We start from the raw sequence: 18,229 nt of genomic DNA on the forward strand, positions 1-18,229 counted from the left end.
ATATTTTAATTACCATTACCCCTTCCGAGGGAATGCAGCCCTGGGATGACCAGTTTTTTGGGGTTAGTTAACGTTATGGCAAGGGGAACCCCTGCTATAACGTTATCTCCCCAGCTAGTTCAGCCTGGTGCTGCCTATTGGAAAATAGGGGGAACCCCTGCTGTGTGTCTCCCTGCTATAATGTTATCTCCCCGGCTAGTTCAGCCTGGTGCTGCGAAAATAGGGGGAACCCCTGCTGTGTGTCTCCCTGCTATAGCGTTATCTCCCCGGCTAGTTCAGCCTGGTGCTGCTTATTGGAATATAGGGGGAACCCCTGCTGTGTGTCTCCCTGCTATAACGTTATCTCCCCGGCTAGTTCAGCCTGGTGCTGCTCATTGGAAAATAGGGGGAACCCCAATTTTCCAATTGCAGCCTAGGCTCAAATGTCTGAGGTTGGTTATTGATTTAGGGGTGGGGGGCCCATGTTTTTTTTTTTTAATTAACTAATGTTCTACTTTTAAATGGTATCCGATCACAAGGTCAACAAATAACAATGCTGACATTCAAAATGTTGCCAACACAATTTTTTATGTCGATTTGGTTCAAACATGTCAAATGTCAGCAGTCTGACAATGACGTTGGTAATGGTTAGGCTACGGGGGCTATGAGGGTGTCAGGCTGCATGTCAACAGTTTGACCACATAAACATTCTCATGTCAACATGATAACTATCAACCAATCGCACCCAACCCTTTTAAACATAGCTTAAGGCGCACATCCACGATTACGACTGGCAACAGACAGTTCTTAAGCGCTTTGGATCAAATCCAATATGGCAGTGCTGATCCCGGGTCCTTTACTGCTCACAGCTCGGTTCCCCCTTTCTGGTTAGTCCAAAGTGCACCTGAGTCCTCCATCTGAAACACCAACGCAATTCAACCATCCACTGGGGTCTTTTTCACGGTCAGTTTGCAAAGTGAAAGAGCCCTATGCTGGTTGTCCCTCGCGTGGAAGGGGAGGGATCCTGACTTTCCGAGGGATTCCAGCCCTGGGCTGACCTGTTTGCGGCCGGCTAACGTTACAGAATGGGGAACATGCGCTTTTGGTCTCGCTGAAGTACTTTGAGACACAGATTTGGGGAGTATAAAACCCCAGATAGCTGCTCTCCTCACCACACCCAAGGGTCTTCATTTATTATCATTACAGTGTTTATTTGCAGTGATTGACAGTCAGATAGCGTTTGGGGATGATAACAGGGAGTGTTGGCTAAAACGCAGGCGTGTCGTGACCATTGTGCTGGTGGGTCATATCCTGTGTCTGCCATCTTTTACGCAAGAAATACGTCTGCGGTGTCTCTTCCCACCTTCCCATTAGAGTTACTCATCACGGCTAACATCAGATAATGGGGCAGATGTATGAAGCTCTGGAAAGTGATAAAGTGCAGAGTGATAAACAACCAACCAATCAGCTCACAACTGTCATGTTACAGGCTGTGTTTGAAAAATGACAGGTGGGAGCGGATTGGTTGGTCGTTTATCACTCTCCACTTTATCACTTTCCAGAGCTTCATACATCTGCCCCAATGTGTGACGATGCTGTGTCTATGTGCGCGGACGCAGGTGGGCGGGTCAGTACATATCTTACGAGCTGCGGTCGTAAGATGTGTACAACTTTGTATCCGGCTCCTGCTCAATGCTGAGATCTACCCTTGTACAGTAAGTAAGGTCGTAGCCCTGAATCTCTGTGTATAACTTTGTGCAGACACCGCAATGCTGCGACATTTAATGGGTGATTTTTATTATTATTATTTATTTAGTTATTACCAGTTATGAATATAGCATACATATATTCCGCAGCGCTTTTACAGACAATATATGACCATTCACATCAGTCCCTGCCTCGGTGGGGCTTACGATCTATGTGGCTCATTCAGACCCGTTGGCTATGATGCGAACGCTCGTAGCTGGCCGATAGTCGCTATCTGCGTATGTATCGCAAAGCACTTGCGCGAATCAATGCGAGAGATCGTGATGCGTTCGCTCGCTGCTCATGGGCTGCCCAGCAGAATGAGTGACAGGAGAGGCCGTTTGTGGGTGGTGATAGGGGCTGACCACTAGTAACGGGGGAGTGGAGGTGCGATCGCAGGCGTGCCCGAGTGTATCAATGCCATTTCAGAGGCGTGCATAATTAAAAGGCAGCGTCATCGTAAACGTCACTTGGTGGGATTTCACTCTGAAGTGATCCGAGTGCTTGCGGCAGGGTATAGGCAACCTTAAGCGCTGCGTTCGCTGCCGATGGTACCCGATGTTTGCATACACTTCCTGGACGTGCACTAGTGGACGTCTTAAGAAACAGGCTGGTGGGCGTCTACATACACAAAGCGATCGCACGCCAAGATATAGTGGGCGTGCTTATGCCTTGCCGTGCGATCGCCTGCCATGCTGTCACTTAGCCGATTTTGCATACGCTGGGAGGGAGAGTACGCATCTAGCGAGTGGGTCTGAATCAGCTCCTATATTCCCTACCACCCGCTCACACACTAAGGTTCATTTTTTGTCAGGAGCCAATTAACCTACCTGTATATTTTTGGAGTGTGACAGGAGACCGGAGCACCCGAAGAAAATCCATAGGGAGAATATACAAACTCAACACAGTTAGCACCGTAGTGGGAATTGAACCCACAACCTCAGTGCTGTGAGGCAGTAACGCTAACCATTACACCATCTGTGCTGCCCAGTGAAGAGACATTTAGTTTTAAAGTTGCAGAACTTATAGCCCAAGAGTTCCTCTATAGTAAAATGTACATGTCATAAACAGGAGAGATTATTAACTAAACCGTTAGCTGGATTTGTATTTAGTGCGCCATTACTAGCATACTATAGCGGTCCATAGCCTCCATTACCAGCATACTATAGCGGTCCATAGCCTCCATTACCAGCATACTATAGCGGTCCATAGCCTCCATTACCAGCATACTATAGCGGTCCATAGCCTCCATTACCAGCATACTATAGCAGCCCATAGGCGCCATTACCAGCATACTATAGCGGCTCATAGTCTCCATTACCAGCATACTATAGCGGCCCATAGTCTCCATTACCAGCATACTATAGCGGTCCATAGCCTCCATTACCAGCATACTATAGCGGTCCATAGCCTCCATCACCAGCATACTATAGCGGGTCATAGCCTCCAGTACCAGCATACTATAGAGGCCCATAGCCTCCATTACCAGCATACTATAGCGGCCCATAGGCTCCATTACCAGCATACTATAGCGGCCCATAGCCTCCATCACCAGCATACTATAGCGGCCCATAGCCTCCATCACCAGCATACTATAGCGGCCCATAGCCTCCATCACCAGCATACTATAGCGGCCCATAGCCTCCATCACCAGCATACTATAGCGGCCCATAGCCTTCATCACCAGCATACTATAGCGGCCCATAGCCTCCATTACCAGCATACTATAGCGGCCCATAGCCTCCATTACCAGCATACTATAGCGGCCAATAGTCTCCATCACCAGCATACTATAGCGGCCCATAGCCTCCATTACCAGCATACTATAGCGGTCCATAGCCTCCATCACCAGCATACTATAGCGGCCCATAGCCTCCATTACCAGCATACTATAGCGTCCCATAGCCTCCATCACCAGCATACTATAGCGGCCCATAGCCTCCATTACCAGCATACTATAGCGGCCCATAGCCTCCATTACCAGCACTGCATCTCTTCTGCGGTCTTCCGGACAGTGACAATGTGGCAGCCGTCTGCTTGACCGTTCCTTGACTCTTCCTCAGGCGGCGTTCATCCATAACGTGCCCTTCTCAGCACCTGGCCACTTCCTCAGGCGGCGTTCATCCATAACGTGCCCTTCTCAGCACCTGGCCACTTCCTCAGGCGGCGTTCATCCATAACGTGCCCTTCTGTGCACCTGGCCTCTTCCTCAGGCGGCGTTCATCCATAACGTGCCCTTCTCAGCACCTGGCCACTACCTCAGGCGGCGTTCATCCATAACGTGCCCTTCTCAGCACCTGGCCACTTCCTCAAGCGGCGTTCATCCATAACGTGCCCTTCTCAGCACCTGGCCACTTCCTCAGGCGGCGTTCATCCATAACGTGCCCTTCTCAGCACCTGGCCACTTCCTCAGGCGGCGTTCATCCATAACGTGCCCTTCTCAGCACCTGGCCCTTCCTCAGGCGGCGTTCATCCATAACGTGCCCTTCTCAGCACCTGGCCCTTCCTCAGGCGGCGTTCATCCATAACGTGCCCTTCTCAGCACCGGAGAGTCTCCTGTTTTCAGTTCTGTTCACTTTGCTCTAAGTTGGGAAATCCCACTAGTTCTCCTTAGGTGGCAGAGATTGGGCACCAGTTGCTCCTACATTTTGTTTTTGCTTTAGGAATGTATGTCTCTAGTTATCCGTCATTGGTACCGAAGAGCTGCTGTTCTCTGTGTGCTTTCTCAGATAGTAGGCACAGCAGAGGCTTCTCTAATGTCATTGTGCAGTTCAGACCTGATAAGAACAATAACTTACTAATATCTATTATTAAAACAGGCAGAAAACCTTCTTCTTGATGCCGACATGAATATTAAAATAGCAGATTTTGGATTCAGCAACGAATTTACCATTGGTAACAAGTTGGATACGTTTTGTGGTAGCCCGCCATATGCCGCTCCAGAGCTCTTTCAGGGGAAGAAGTATGATGGTCCGGAGGTGGACGTGTGGAGCCTCGGTGTCATCCTCTATACATTAGTGAGCGGGTCATTACCCTTTGATGGCCAAAATTTAAAGGTATGGAAAGTATTAATACAGAAGCTGATGGCACTTGTCCCAGCTTCCAGGCAGAATCGTGTAGACCAGTGAATAATGGCGTCCTACAGTATCAGCATTTTTTTCATGGCACCTCTAGGCCAAAAGTTTATAATTTTGTTGAGAAATTCAGCAAACATTATTAAATGCAGTAAATTGCGCTTAGCTGTCACCCTTGGGGTCAGTTATGTGGTGAGGACAGTGGTCTGCTGACCTGTCACCCTTGGGGTCAGTTACGTGGTGAGGACAGTGGTCTGCTGACCTGTCATCCTTAGGGGCAGTTATGTGGTGGGGACAGGGAATGTGCTGACCTGTCATCCTTAGGGGCAGTTATGTGGTGGGGACAGGGAATGTGCTGACCTGTCACCCTTAGGGTCAGTTATGTGGTGAGGACAGGGATGTGCTGACCTGTCACCCTTAGGGTCAGTTATGTGGTGAGGACAGGGATGTGCTGACCTGTCACCCTTAGGGTCAGTTATGTGGTAAGGACAGGAATGTGCTGACCTGTCACCCTTAGGGTCCGTTATGTGGTGAGGACAGGGATGTGCTGACCTGTCACCCTTAGGGTCAGTTATGTGGTGAGGACAGATCTGTGCTGACCTATCATCCTTAGGGTCAGTTATGTGGTGAGGCCAGGGATGTGCTGACCTGTCATCCTTAGGGTCAGTTATGTGGTGGGGACAGGGATGTGCTGACCTGTCATCCTTAGGGTCAGTTATGTGGTGAGGACAGGGATGTGCTGACCTGTCACCCTTAGGGTCAGTTATGTGGTGATGACAGGGATGTGCTGACCTGTCACCCTTAGGGTCAGTTATGTGGTGAGGACAGGGATGTGCTGACCTGTCACCCTTAGGGTCAGTTATGTGGTGAGGACAGGGATGTGCTGACCTGTCACCCTTAGGGTCAGTTATGTGGTGGGGGACAGGGATGTGCTGACCTGTCATCCTTAGGGTCAGTTATGTGGTGAGGACAGGGATGTGCTGACCTGTCATCCTTAGGGTCAGTTATGTGGTGAGGACAGGGATGTGCTGACATGTCATCCTTAGGGTCAGTTATGTGGTGAGGACAGGGATGTGCTGACCTGTCATCCTTAGGGTCAGTTATGTGGTGAGGAAAGGGATGTGCTGACCTGTCATCCTTAGGGTCAGTTATGTGGTGAGGACAGGGATGTGCTGACCTGTCATCCTTAGGGTCAGTTATGTGGTGGGGACAGGGATGTGCTGACCTGTCACCCTTAGGGTCAGTTATGTGGTGGGGACAGGGATGTGCTGACCTGTCATCCTTATGGTCAGTTATGTGGTGAGGACAGGGATGTGCTGACCTGTCATCCTTAGGGTCAGTTATGCGTTGATGGACAGGGATGTGCTGACCTGTCATCCTTATGGTCAGTTATGTGGTGAGGACAGGGATGTGCTGACCTGTCATCCTTAGGGTCAGTTATGTGGTGAGGACAGGGATGTGCTGACCTGTCACCCTTAGGGTCAGTTATGTGATGGGGACAGGGATGTGCTGACCTGTCATCCTTAGGGTCAGTTATGTGGTGAGGACAGGGATGTGCTGACCTGTCACCCTTAGGGTCAGTTATGTGGTGGGGACAGGGATGTGCTGACCTGTCATCCTTAGGGTCAGTTATGTGGTGAGGACAGGGATGTGCTGACCTGTCATCCTTAGGGTCAGTTATGTGGTGAGGACAGGGATGTGCTGACCTGTCACCCTTAGGGTCAGTTATGTGGTGGGGGACAGGGATGTGCTGACCTGTCATCCTTAGGGTCAGTTATGTGGTGGGGACAGGGATGTGCTGACCTGTCATCCTTAGGGTCAGTTATGTGGTGGGGACAGGGATGTGCTGACCTGTCACCCTTAGGGTCAGTTATGTGGTGGGGACAGGGATGTGCTGACCTGTCATCATTAGAGTCAGTTATGTGGTGGGGACAGGGTTGTGCTGACCTGTCACCCTTAGGGTCAGTTATGTGGTGAGGACAGGGATGTGCTGACCTGTCATCCTTAGGGTCAGTTATGTGGAGGGGACAGGGATCTGCTGACCTGTCATCCTTAGGGTCAGTTATGTGGTGAGGACAGGGATCTGCTGACCTGTCATCCTTAGGGTCAGTTATGTGGAGGGGACAGGGATGTGCTGACCTGTCACCCTTAGGGTCAGTTATGTGGTGAGGACAGGGATGTGCTGACCTGTCACCCTTAGGGTCAGTTATGTGGTGAGGACAGGGATGTGCTGACCTGTCATCCTTAGGGTCAGTTATGTGATGGGGACAGGGATGTGCTGACCTGTCACCCTTAGGGTCAGTTATGTGGTGGGGACAGGGATGTGCTGACCTGTCACCCTTAGGGTCAGTTATGCGTTGAAGGACAGGGATGTGCTGACCTGTCATCCTTAGGGTCAGTTATGTGGTGAGGACAGGGATGTGCTGACCTGTCATCCTTAGGGTCAGTTATGTGGTGAGGACAGGGATGTGCTGACCCTTAGGGTCAGTTATGTGGTGGGGACAGGGATGTGCTGACCTGTCATCCTTAGGGTCAGTTATGTGGTGAGTACAGGGATGTGCTGACCTGTCATCCTTAGGGTCAGTTATGTGGTGGGGACATGGATGTGCTGACCTGTCATCCTTAGGGTCAGTTATGTGGTGGGGGACAGTTATGTGCTGACCTGTCATCCTTAGGGTCAGTTATGTGGTGAGGACAGGGATGTGCTGACCTGTCATCCTTAGGGTCAGTTATGTGGTGAGCACAGGGATGTGCTGACCTGTCACCCTTAGGGTCAGTTATGTGGTGGGGGACAGGAATGTGCTGACCTGTCACCCTTAGGGTAAGTTATGGGGTGAGGACAGGGATGTGCTGACCAGTCACCCTTAGGGTCAGTTATGTGGTGAGGACAGGGATGTGCTGACCTGTCACCCTTAGGGTCAGTTATGTGGTGGGGACAGGGATGTGCTGACCTGTCATCCTTAGGGTCAGTTATGTGATGAGGACAGGGATGTTCTGACCTGTCATCCTTAGGGTCAGTTATGTGGTGGGGACAGGGATGTGCTGACCTGTCATCCTTAGGGTCAGTTATGTGGTGAGGACAGGGATGTGCTGACCTGTCACCCTTAGGGTCAGTTATGTGGTGAGGACAGGGATGTGCTGACCTGTCACCCTTAGGGTCAGTTATGTGGTGGGGGACAGGGATGTGCTGACCTGTAATCCTTAGGGTCAGTTATGTGGTGGGGACAGGGATGTGCTGACCTGTCATCCTTAGGGTCAGTTATGTGGTGGGGACAGGGATGTGCTGACCTGTCACCCTTAGGGTCAGTTATGTGGTGGGGACAGGGATGTGCTGACCTGTCATCATTAGAGTCAGTTATGTGGTGGGGACAGGGTTGTGCTGACCTGTCACCCTTAGGGTCAGTTATGTGGTGAGGACAGGGATGTGCTGACCTGTCATCCTTAGGGTCAGTTATGTGGAGGGGACAGGGATGTGCTGACCTGTCATCCTTAGGGTCAGTTATGTGGTGAGGACAGGGATCTGCTGACCTGTCATCCTTAGGGTCAGTTATGTGGAGGGGACAGGGATGTGCTGACCTGTCACCCTTAGGGTCAGTTATGTGGTGAGGACAGGGATGTGCAGACCTGTCACCCTTAGGGTCAGTTATGTGGTGAGGACAGGGATGTGCTGACCTGTCATCCTTAGGGTCAGTTATGTGATGGGGACAGGGATGTGCTGACCTGTCATCCTTAGGGTCAGTTATGTGGTGAGGACAGGGATGTGCTGACCTTTCATCCTTAGGGTCAGTTATGTGGTGGGGACAGGGATGTGCTGACCTGTCACCCTTAGGGTCAGTTATGCGTTGAAGGACAGGGATGTGCTGACCTGTCATCCTTAGGGTCAGTTATGTGGTGAGGACAGGGATGTGCTGACCTGTCATCCTTAGGGTCAGTTATGTGGTGAGGACAGGGATGTGCTGACCCTTAGGGTCAGTTATGTGGTGGGGACAGGGATGTGCTGACCTGTCATCCTTAGGGTCAGTTATGTGGTGAGTACAGGGATGTGCTGACCTGTCATCCTTAGGGTCAGTTATGTGGTGGGGACATGGATGTGCTGACCTGTCATCCTTAGGGTCAGTTATGTGGTGGGGGACAGTTATGTGCTGACCTGTCATCCTTAGGGTCAGTTATGTGGTGAGGACAGGGATGTGCTGACCTGTCATCCTTAGGGTCAGTTATGTGGTGAGCACAGGGATGTGCTGACCTGTCACCCTTAGGGTCAGTTATGTGGTGGGGGACAGGAATGTGCTGACCTGTCACCCTTAGGGTAAGTTATGGGGTGAGGACAGGGATGTGCTGACCAGTCACCCTTAGGGTCAGTTATGTGGTGAGGACAGGGATGTGCTGACCTGTCACCCTTAGGGTCAGTTATGTGGTGGGGACAGGGATGTGCTGACCTGTCATCCTTAGGGTCAGTTATGTGGTGAGGAAAGGGATGTTCTGACCTGTCATCCTTAGGGTCAGTTATGTGGTGGGGACAGGGATGTGCTGACCTGTCATCCTTAGGGTCAGTTATGTGGTGAGGACAGGGATGTGCTGACCTGTCACCCTTAGGGTCAGTTATGTGGTGAGGACAGGGATGTGCTGACCTGTCACCCTTAGGGTCAGTTATGTGGTGGGGGACAGGGATGTGCTGACCTGTCATCCTTAGGGTCAGTTATGTGGTGGGGACAGGGATGTGCTGACCTGTCATCCTTAGGGTCAGTTATGTGGTGGGGACAGGGATGTGCTGACCTGTCACCCTTAGGGTCAGTTATGTGGTGGGGACAGGGATGTGCTGACCTGTCATCATTAGAGTCAGTTATGTGGTGGGGACAGGGTTGTGCTGACCTGTCACCCTTAGGGTCAGTTATGTGGTGAGGACAGGGATGTGCTGACCTGTCATCCTTAGGGTCAGTTATGTGGAGGGGACAGGGATGTGCTGACCTGTCATCCTTAGGGTCAGTTATGTGGTGAGGACAGGGATCTGCTGACCTGTCATCCTTAGGGTCAGTTATGTGGTGAGGACAGGGATGTGCTGACCTGTCACCCTTAGGGTCAGTTATGTGGTGGGGACAGGGATGTGCTGACCTGTCATCCTTAGGGTCAGTTATGTGGTGAGGACAGGGATGTTCTGACCTGTCATCCTTAGGGTCAGTTATGTGGTGAGGACAGATCTGTGCTGACCTATCATCCTTAGGGTCAGTTATGTGGTGAGGCCAGGGATGTGCTGACCTGTCATCCTTAGGGTCAGTTATGTGGTGGGGACAGGGATGTGCTGACCTGTCATCCTTAGGGTCAGTTATGTGGTGAGGACAGGGATGTGCTGACCTGTCACCCTTAGGGTCAGTTATGTGGTGAGGACAGGGATGTGCTGACCTGTCACCCTTAGGGTCAGTTATGTGGTGAGGACAGGGATGTGCTGACCTGTCACCCTTAGGGTCAGTTATGTGGTGAGGACAGGGATGTGCTGACCTGTCACCCTTAGGGTCAGTTATGTGGTGGGGGACAGGGATGTGCTGACCTGTCATCCTTAGGGTCAGTTATGTGGTGAGGACAGGGATGTGCTGACCTGTCATCCTTAGGGTCAGTTATGTGGTGAGGACAGGGATGTGCTGACATGTCATCCTTAGGGTCAGTTATGTGGTGAGGACAGGGATGTGCTGACCTGTCATCCTTAGGGTCAGTTATGTGGTGAGGAAAGGGATGTGCTGACCTGTCATCCTTAGGGTCAGTTATGTGGTGAGGACAGGGATGTGCTGACCTGTCATCCTTAGGGTCAGTTATGTGGTGGGGACAGGGATGTGCTGACCTGTCACCCTTAGGGTCAGTTATGTGGTGGGGACAGGGATGTGCTGACCTGTCATCCTTATGGTCAGTTATGTGGTGAGGACAGGGATGTGCTGACCTGTCATCCTTAGGGTCAGTTATGCGTTGATGGACACTGATGTGCTGACCTGTCATCCTTATGGTCAGTTATGTGGTGAGGACAGGGATGTGCTGACCTGTCATCCTTAGGGTCAGTTATGTGGTGAGGACAGGGATGTGCTGACCTGTCACCCTTAGGGTCAGTTATGTGATGGGGACAGGGATGTGCTGACCTGTCATCCTTAGGGTCAGTTATGTGGTGAGGACAGGGATGTGCTGACCTGTCACCCTTAGGGTCAGTTATGTGGTGGGGACAGGGATGTGCTGACCTGTCATCCTTAGGGTCAGTTATGTGGTGAGGACAGGGATGTGCTGACCTGTCATCCTTAGGGTCAGTTATGTGGTGAGGACAGGGATGTGCTGACCTGTCACCCTTAGGGTCAGTTATGTGGTGGGGGACAGGGATGTGCTGACCTGTCATCCTTAGGGTCAGTTATGTGGTGGGGACAGGGATGTGCTGACCTGTCATCCTTAGGGTCAGTTATGTGGTGGGGACAGGGATGTGCTGACCTGTCACCCTTAGGGTCAGTTATGTGGTGGGGACAGGGATGTGCTGACCTGTCATCATTAGAGTCAGTTATGTGGTGGGGACAGGGTTGTGCTGACCTGTCACCCTTAGGGTCAGTTATGTGGTGAGGACAGGGATGTGCTGACCTGTCATCCTTAGGGTCAGTTATGTGGAGGGGACAGGGATCTGCTGACCTGTCATCCTTAGGGTCAGTTATGTGGTGAGGACAGGGATCTGCTGACCTGTCATCCTTAGGGTCAGTTATGTGGAGGGGACAGGGATGTGCTGACCTGTCACCCTTAGGGTCAGTTATGTGGTGAGGACAGGGATGTGCTGACCTGTCACCCTTAGGGTCAGTTATGTGGTGAGGACAGGGATGTGCTGACCTGTCATCCTTAGGGTCAGTTATGTGATGGGGACAGGGATGTGCTGACCTGTCATCCTTAGGGTCAGTTATGTGGTGGGGACAGGGATGTGCTGACCTGTCACCCTTAGGGTCAGTTATGTGGTGGGGACAGGGATGTGCTGACCTGTCACCCTTAGGGTCAGTTATGCGTTGAAGGACAGGGATGTGCTGACCTGTCATCCTTAGGGTCAGTTATGTGGTGAGGACAGGGATGTGCTGACCTGTCATCCTTAGGGTCAGTTATGTGGTGAGGACAGGTATGTGCTGACCCTTAGGGTCAGTTATGTGGTGGTGACAGGGATGTGCTGACCTGTCATCCTTAGGGTCAGTTATGTGGTGAGTACAGGGATGTGCTGACCTATCATCCTTAGGGTCAGTTATGTGGTGGGGACATGGATGTGCTGACCTGTCATCCTTAGGGTCAGTTATGTGGTGGGGGACAGTTATGTGCTGACCTGTCATCCTTAGGGTCAGTTATGTGGTGAGGACAGGGATGTGCTGACCTGTCATCCTTAGGGTCAGTTATGTGGTGAGCACAGGGATGTGCTGACCTGTCACCCTTAGGGTCAGTTATGTGGTGGGGGACAGGAATGTGCTGACCTGTCACCCTTAGGGTCAGTTATGGGGTGAGGACAGGGATGTGCTGACCAGTCACCCTTAGGGTCAGTTATGTGGTGAGGACAGGGATGTGCTGACCTGTCACCCTTAGGGTCAGTTATGTGGTGGGGACAGGGATGTGCTGACCTGTCATCCTTAGGGTCAGTTATGTGGTGAGGACAGGGATGTTCTGACCTGTCATCCTTAGGGTCAGTTATGTGGTGGGGACAGGGATGTGCTGACCTGTCATCCTTAGGGTCAGTTATGTGGTGAGGACAGGGATGTGCTGACCTGTCACCCTTAGGGTCAGTTATGTGGTGAGGACAGGGATGTGCTGACCTGTCACCCTTAGGGTCAGTTATGTGGTGGGGGACAGGGATGTGCTGACCTGTCATCCTTAGGGTCAGTTATGTGGTGGGGACAGGGATGTGCTGACCTGTCATCCTTAGGGTCAGTTATGTGGTGGGGACAGGGATGTGCTGACCTGTCACCCTTAGGGTCAGTTATGTGGTGGGGACAGGGATGTGCTGACCTGTCATCATTAGAGTCAGTTATGTGGTGGGGACAGGGTTGTGCTGACCTGTCACCCTTAGGGTCAGTTATGTGGTGAGGACAGGGATGTGCTGACCTGTCATCCTTAGGGTCAGTTATGTGGTGAGGACAGGGATGTGCTGACCTGTCATCCTTAGGGTCAGTTATGTGATGGGGACAGGGATGTGCTGACCTGTCATCCTTAGGGTCAGTTATGTGGTGAGGACAGGGATGTGCTGACCTTTCATCCTTAGGGTCAGTTATGTGGTGGGGACAGGGATGTGCTGACCTGTCACCCTTAGGGTCAGTTATGTGGTGGGGACAGGGATGTGCTGACCTGTCACCCTTAGGGTCAGTTATGCGTTGAAGGACAGGGATGTGCTGACCTGTCATCCTTAGGGTCAGTTATGTGGTGAGGACAGGGATGTGCTGACCTGTCATCCTTAGGGTCAGTTATGTGGTGAGGACAGGGATGTGCTGACCCTTAGGGTCAGTTATGTGGTGGGGACAGGGATGTGCTGACCTGTCATCCTTAGGCTCAGTTATGTGGTGAGTACAGGGATGTGCTGACCTGTCATCCTTAGGGTCAGTTATGTGGTGGGGACATGGATGTGCTGACCTGTCATCCTTAGGGTCAGTTATGTGGTGGGGGACAGTTATGTGCTGACCTGTCATCCTTAGGGTCAGTTATGTGGTGAGGACAGGGATGTGCTGACCTGTCATCCTTAGGGTCAGTTATGTGGTGAGCACAGGGATGTGCTGACCTGTCACCCTTAGGGTCAGTTATGTGGTGGGGGACAGGAATGTGCTGACCTGTCACCCTTAGGGTCAGTTATGTGGTGGGGACAGGGATGTGCTGACCTGTCATCCTTAGGGTCAGTTATGGGTGAGGACAGGGATGTGCTGACCTGTCACCCTTAGGGTCAGTTATGTGGTGAGGACAGGGATGTGCTGACCTGTCATCCTTAGGGTCAGTTATGTGGTGGGGGACAGGAATGTGCTGACCTGTCACCCTTAGGGTCAGTTATGGGGTGAGGACAGGGATGTGCTGACCAGTTACCCTTATGGTCAGTTATGTGGTGAGGACAGGGATGTGCTGACCTGTCACCCTTAGGGTCAGTTATGTGGTGGGGACAGGGATGTGCTGACCTGTCATCCTTAGGGTCAGTTATGTGGTGAGGACAGGGATGTGCTGACCTGTCACCCTTAGGGTCAGTTATGTGGTGAGGACAGGGATGTGCTGACCTGTCATCCTTAGGGTCAGTTATGTGATGGGGACAGGGATGTGCTGACCTGTCATCCTTAGGGTCAGTTATGTGGTGGGGATAGGGATGTGCTGACCTGTCACCCTTAGGGTCAGTTATGTGGTGGGGACAGGGATGTGCTGACCTGTCACCCTTAGGGTCAGTTATGCGTTGAAGGACAGGGATGTGCTGACCTGTCATCCTTAGGGTCAGTTATGTGGTGAGGACAGGGATGTGCTGACCTGTCATCCTTAGGGTCAGTTATGTGGTGAGGACAGGGATGTGCTGACCCTTAGGGTCAGTTATGTGGTGGGGACAGGGATGTGCTGACCTGTCATCCTTAGGGTCAGTTATGTGGTGAGTACAGGGATGTGCTGACCTGTCATCCTTAGGGTCAGTTATGTGGTGGGGACATGGATGTGCTGACCTGTCATCCTTAGGGTCAGTTATGTGGTGGGGGACAGTTATGTGCTGACCTGTCATCCTTAGGGTCAGTTATGTGGTGAGGACAGGGATGTGCTGACCTGTCATCCTTAGGGTCAGTTATGTGGTGAGCACAGGGATGTGCTGACCTGTCACCCTTAGGGTCAGTTATGTGGTGGGGGACAGGAATGTGCTGACCTGTCACCCTTAGGGTCAGTTATGGGGTGAGGACAGGGATGTGCTGACCAGTCACCCTTAGGGTCAGTTATGTGGTGAGGACAGGGATGTGCTGACCTGTCACCCTTAGGGTCAGTTATGTGGTGGGGACAGGGATGTGCTGACCTGTCATCCTTAGGGTCAGTTATGTGGTGAGGACAGGGATGTTCTGACCTGTCATCCTTAGGGTCAGTTATGTGGTGGGGACAGGGATGTGCTGACCTGTCATCCTTAGGGTCAGTTATGTGGTGAGGACAGGGATGTGCTGACCTGTCACCCTTAGGGTCAGTTATGTGGTGAGGACAGGGATGTGCTGACCTGTCACCCTTAGGGTCAGTTATGTGGTGGGGGACAGGGATGTGCTGACCTGTCACCCTTAGGGTCAGTTATGTGGTGGGGACAGGGATGTGCTGACCTGTCATCCTTAGGGTCAGTTATGTGGTGGGGACAGGGATGTGCTGACCTGTCACCCTTAGGGTCAGTTATGTGGTGGGGACAGGGATGTGCTGACCTGTCATCATTAGAGTCAGTAATGTGGTGGGGACAGGGTTGTGCTGACCTGTCACCCTTAGGGTCAGTTATGTGGTGAGGACAGGGATGTGCTGACCTGTCATCCTTAGGGTCAGTTATGTGGAGGGGACAGGGATGTGCTGACCTGTCATCCTTAGGGTCAGTTATGTGGTGAGGACAGGGATCTGCTGACCTGTCATCCTTAGGGTCAGTTATGTGGTGAGGACAGGGATGTGCTGACCTGTCACCCTTAGGGTCAGTTATGTGGTGGGGACAGGGATGTGCTGACCTGTCATCCTTAGGGTCAGTTATGTGGTGAGGACAGGGATGTTCTGACCTGTCATCCTTAGGGTCAGTTATGTGGTGGGGACAGGGATGTGCTGACCTGTCATCCTTAGGGTCAGTTATGTGGTGAGGACAGGGATGTGCTGACCTGTCACCCTTAGGGTCAGTTATGTGGTGAGGACAGGGATGTGCTGACCTGTCACCCTTAGGGTCAGTTATGGGTGAGGACAGGGATGTGCTGACCTGTCACCCTTAGGGTCAGTTATGTGGTGAGGACAGGGTTGTGCTGACCTGTCATCCTTAGGGTCAGTTATGTGGTGAGGACAGGGATGTGCTGACCTGTCACCCTTAGGGTCAGTTTTGTGGTGAGTACAGGGATGTGCTGACCTGTCACCCTTAGGGTCAGTTATGTGGTGAGGACAGGGATGTGCTGACCTGTCATCCTTAGGGTCAGTTATGTGGTGCGGACAGGGATGTGCTGACCTGTCATCCTTAGGGTCAGTTATGTGGTGAGGACAGGGATGTGCTGACCTGTCATTCTTAGGGTCAGTTATGTGGTGAGGACAGGGATGTGCTGACCTGTCACCCTTAGGGTCAGTTATGTGGTGGGGACAGGTATGTGCTGACCTGTCATCCTTAGGGTCAGTTATGTGGTGAGTACAGGGATGTGCTGACCTGTCATCCTTAGGGTCAGTTATGTGGTGGGGACATGGATGTGCTGACCTGTCATCCTTAGGGTCCGTTATGTGGTGGGGGACAGTTATGTGCTGACCTGTCATCCTTAGGGTCAGATATGTGGTGAGGTCAGGGATGTGCTGACCTGTCATCCTTAGGGTCAGTTATGTGGTGAGCACAGGGATGTGCTGACCTGTCACCCTTAGGGTCAGTTATGTGGTGGGGGACAGGAATGTGCTGACCTGTCACCCTTAGGGTCAGTTATGGGGTGAGGACAGGGATGTGCTGACCAGTCACCCTTAGGGTCAGTTATGGGGTGAGGACAGGGATGTGCTGACCAGTCACCCTTAGGGTCAGTTATGTGGTGGGGACAGGGATGTGCTGACCTGTCATCCTTAGGGTCAGTTATGTGGTGGGGACAGGGATGTGCTGACCTGTCATCCTTAGGGTCATTTATGTGGTGAGGACAGGGATGTTCTGACCTGTCATCCTTAGGGTCAGTTATGTGGTGGGGACAGGGATGTGCTGACCTGTCACCCTTAGGGTCAGTTATGTGGTGAGGACAGGGATGTGCTGACCTGTCACCCTTAGGGTCAGTTATGTGGTGGGGGACAGGGATGTGCTGACCTGTCATCCTTAGGGTCAGTTATGTGGTGGGGACAGGGATGTGCTGACCTGTCATCCTTAGGGTCAGTTATGTGGTGGGGACAGGGATGTGCTGACCTGTCACCCTTAGGGTCAGTTATGTGGTGGGGACAGGGATGTGCTGACCTGTCTTCATTAGAGTCAGTTATGTGGTGGGGACAGGGTTGTGCTGACCTGTCACCCTTAGGGTCAGTTATGTGGTGAGGACAGGGATGTGCTGACCTGTCATCCTTAGGGTCAGTTATGTGGAGGGGACAGGGATGTGCTGACCTGTCATCCTTAGGGTCAGTTATGTGGTGAGGACAGGGATCTGCTGACCTGTCATCCTTAGGGTCAGTTATGTGGAGGGGACAGGGATGTGCTGACCTGTCACCCTTAGGGTCAGTTATGTGGTGAGGACAGGGATGTGCTGACCTGTCACCCTTAGGGTCAGTTATGTGGTGAGGACAGGGATGTGCTGACCTGTCATCCTTAGGGTCAGTTATGTGATGGGGACAGGGATGTGCTGACCTGTCATCCTTAGGGTCAGTTATGTGGTGAGGACAGGGATGTGCTGACCTTTCATCCTTAGGGTCAGTTATGTGGTGGGGACAGGGATGTGCTGACCTGTCACCCTTAGGGTCAGTTATGTGGTGGGGACAGGGATGTGCTGACCTGTCACCCTTAGGGTCAGTTATGCGTTGAAGGACAGGGATGTGCTGACCTGTCATCCTTAGGGTCAGTTATGTGGTGAGGACAGGGATGTGCTGACCTGTCATCCTTAGGGTCAGTTATGTGGTGAGGACAGGGATGTGCTGACCCTTAGGGTCAGTTATGTGGTGGGGACAGGGATGTGCTGACCTGTCATCCTTAGGGTCAGTTATGTGGTGAGTACAGGGATGTGCTGACCTGTCATCCTTAGGGTCAGTTATGTGGTGGGGACATGGATGTGCTGACCTGTCATCCTTAGGGTCAGTTATGTGGTGGGGGACAGTTATGTGCTGACCTGTCATCCTTAGGGTCAGTTATGTGGTGAGGACAGGGATGTGCTGACCTGTCATCCTTAGGGTCAGTTATGTGGTGAGGACAGGGATGTGCTGACCTGTCACCCTTAGGGTCAGTTATGTGGTGGGGGACAGGAATGTGCTGACCTGTCACCCTTAGGGTCAGTTATGGGGTGAGGACAGGGATGTGCTGACCAGTCACCCTTAGGGTCAGTTATGTGGTGAGGACAGGGATGTGCTGACCTGTCACCCTTAGGGTCAGTTATGTGGTGGGGACAGGGATGTGCTGACCTGTCATCCTTAGGGTCAGTTATGTGGTGAGGACAGGGATGTTCTGACCTGTCATCCTTAGGGTCAGTTATGTGGTGGGGACAGGGATGTGCTGACCTGTCATCCTTAGGGTCAGTTATGTGGTGAGGACAGGGATGTGCTGACCTGTCACCCTTAGGGTCAGTTATGTG

At 52.0% G+C, this 18,229-nt stretch overlaps 1 protein-coding gene across 1 annotated transcript in view; it reads left to right on the top strand.

Annotated features, from left to right (window-relative positions):
- Positions 1-18,229, top strand: part of MARK1 (microtubule affinity regulating kinase 1) — a 1,129,886-nt gene that overhangs the window by 731,566 nt on the left and 380,091 nt on the right. The window contains exon 9 of the mRNA XM_088454765.1: positions 4,545-4,781. Within this exon, the coding sequence (XP_088310891.1) occupies positions 4,545-4,781 (237 nt within the window). The remainder of the gene's footprint in view (positions 1-4,544; positions 4,782-18,229) is intronic.

The sequence above is a fragment of the Taudactylus pleione genome, unplaced genomic scaffold, assembly GCF_031769625.1.
Source record: "Taudactylus pleione unplaced genomic scaffold, aTauple2 ptg000631l, whole genome shotgun sequence".
In the NCBI taxonomy this organism is placed as follows: domain Eukaryota; kingdom Metazoa; phylum Chordata; class Amphibia; order Anura; family Myobatrachidae; genus Taudactylus; species Taudactylus pleione.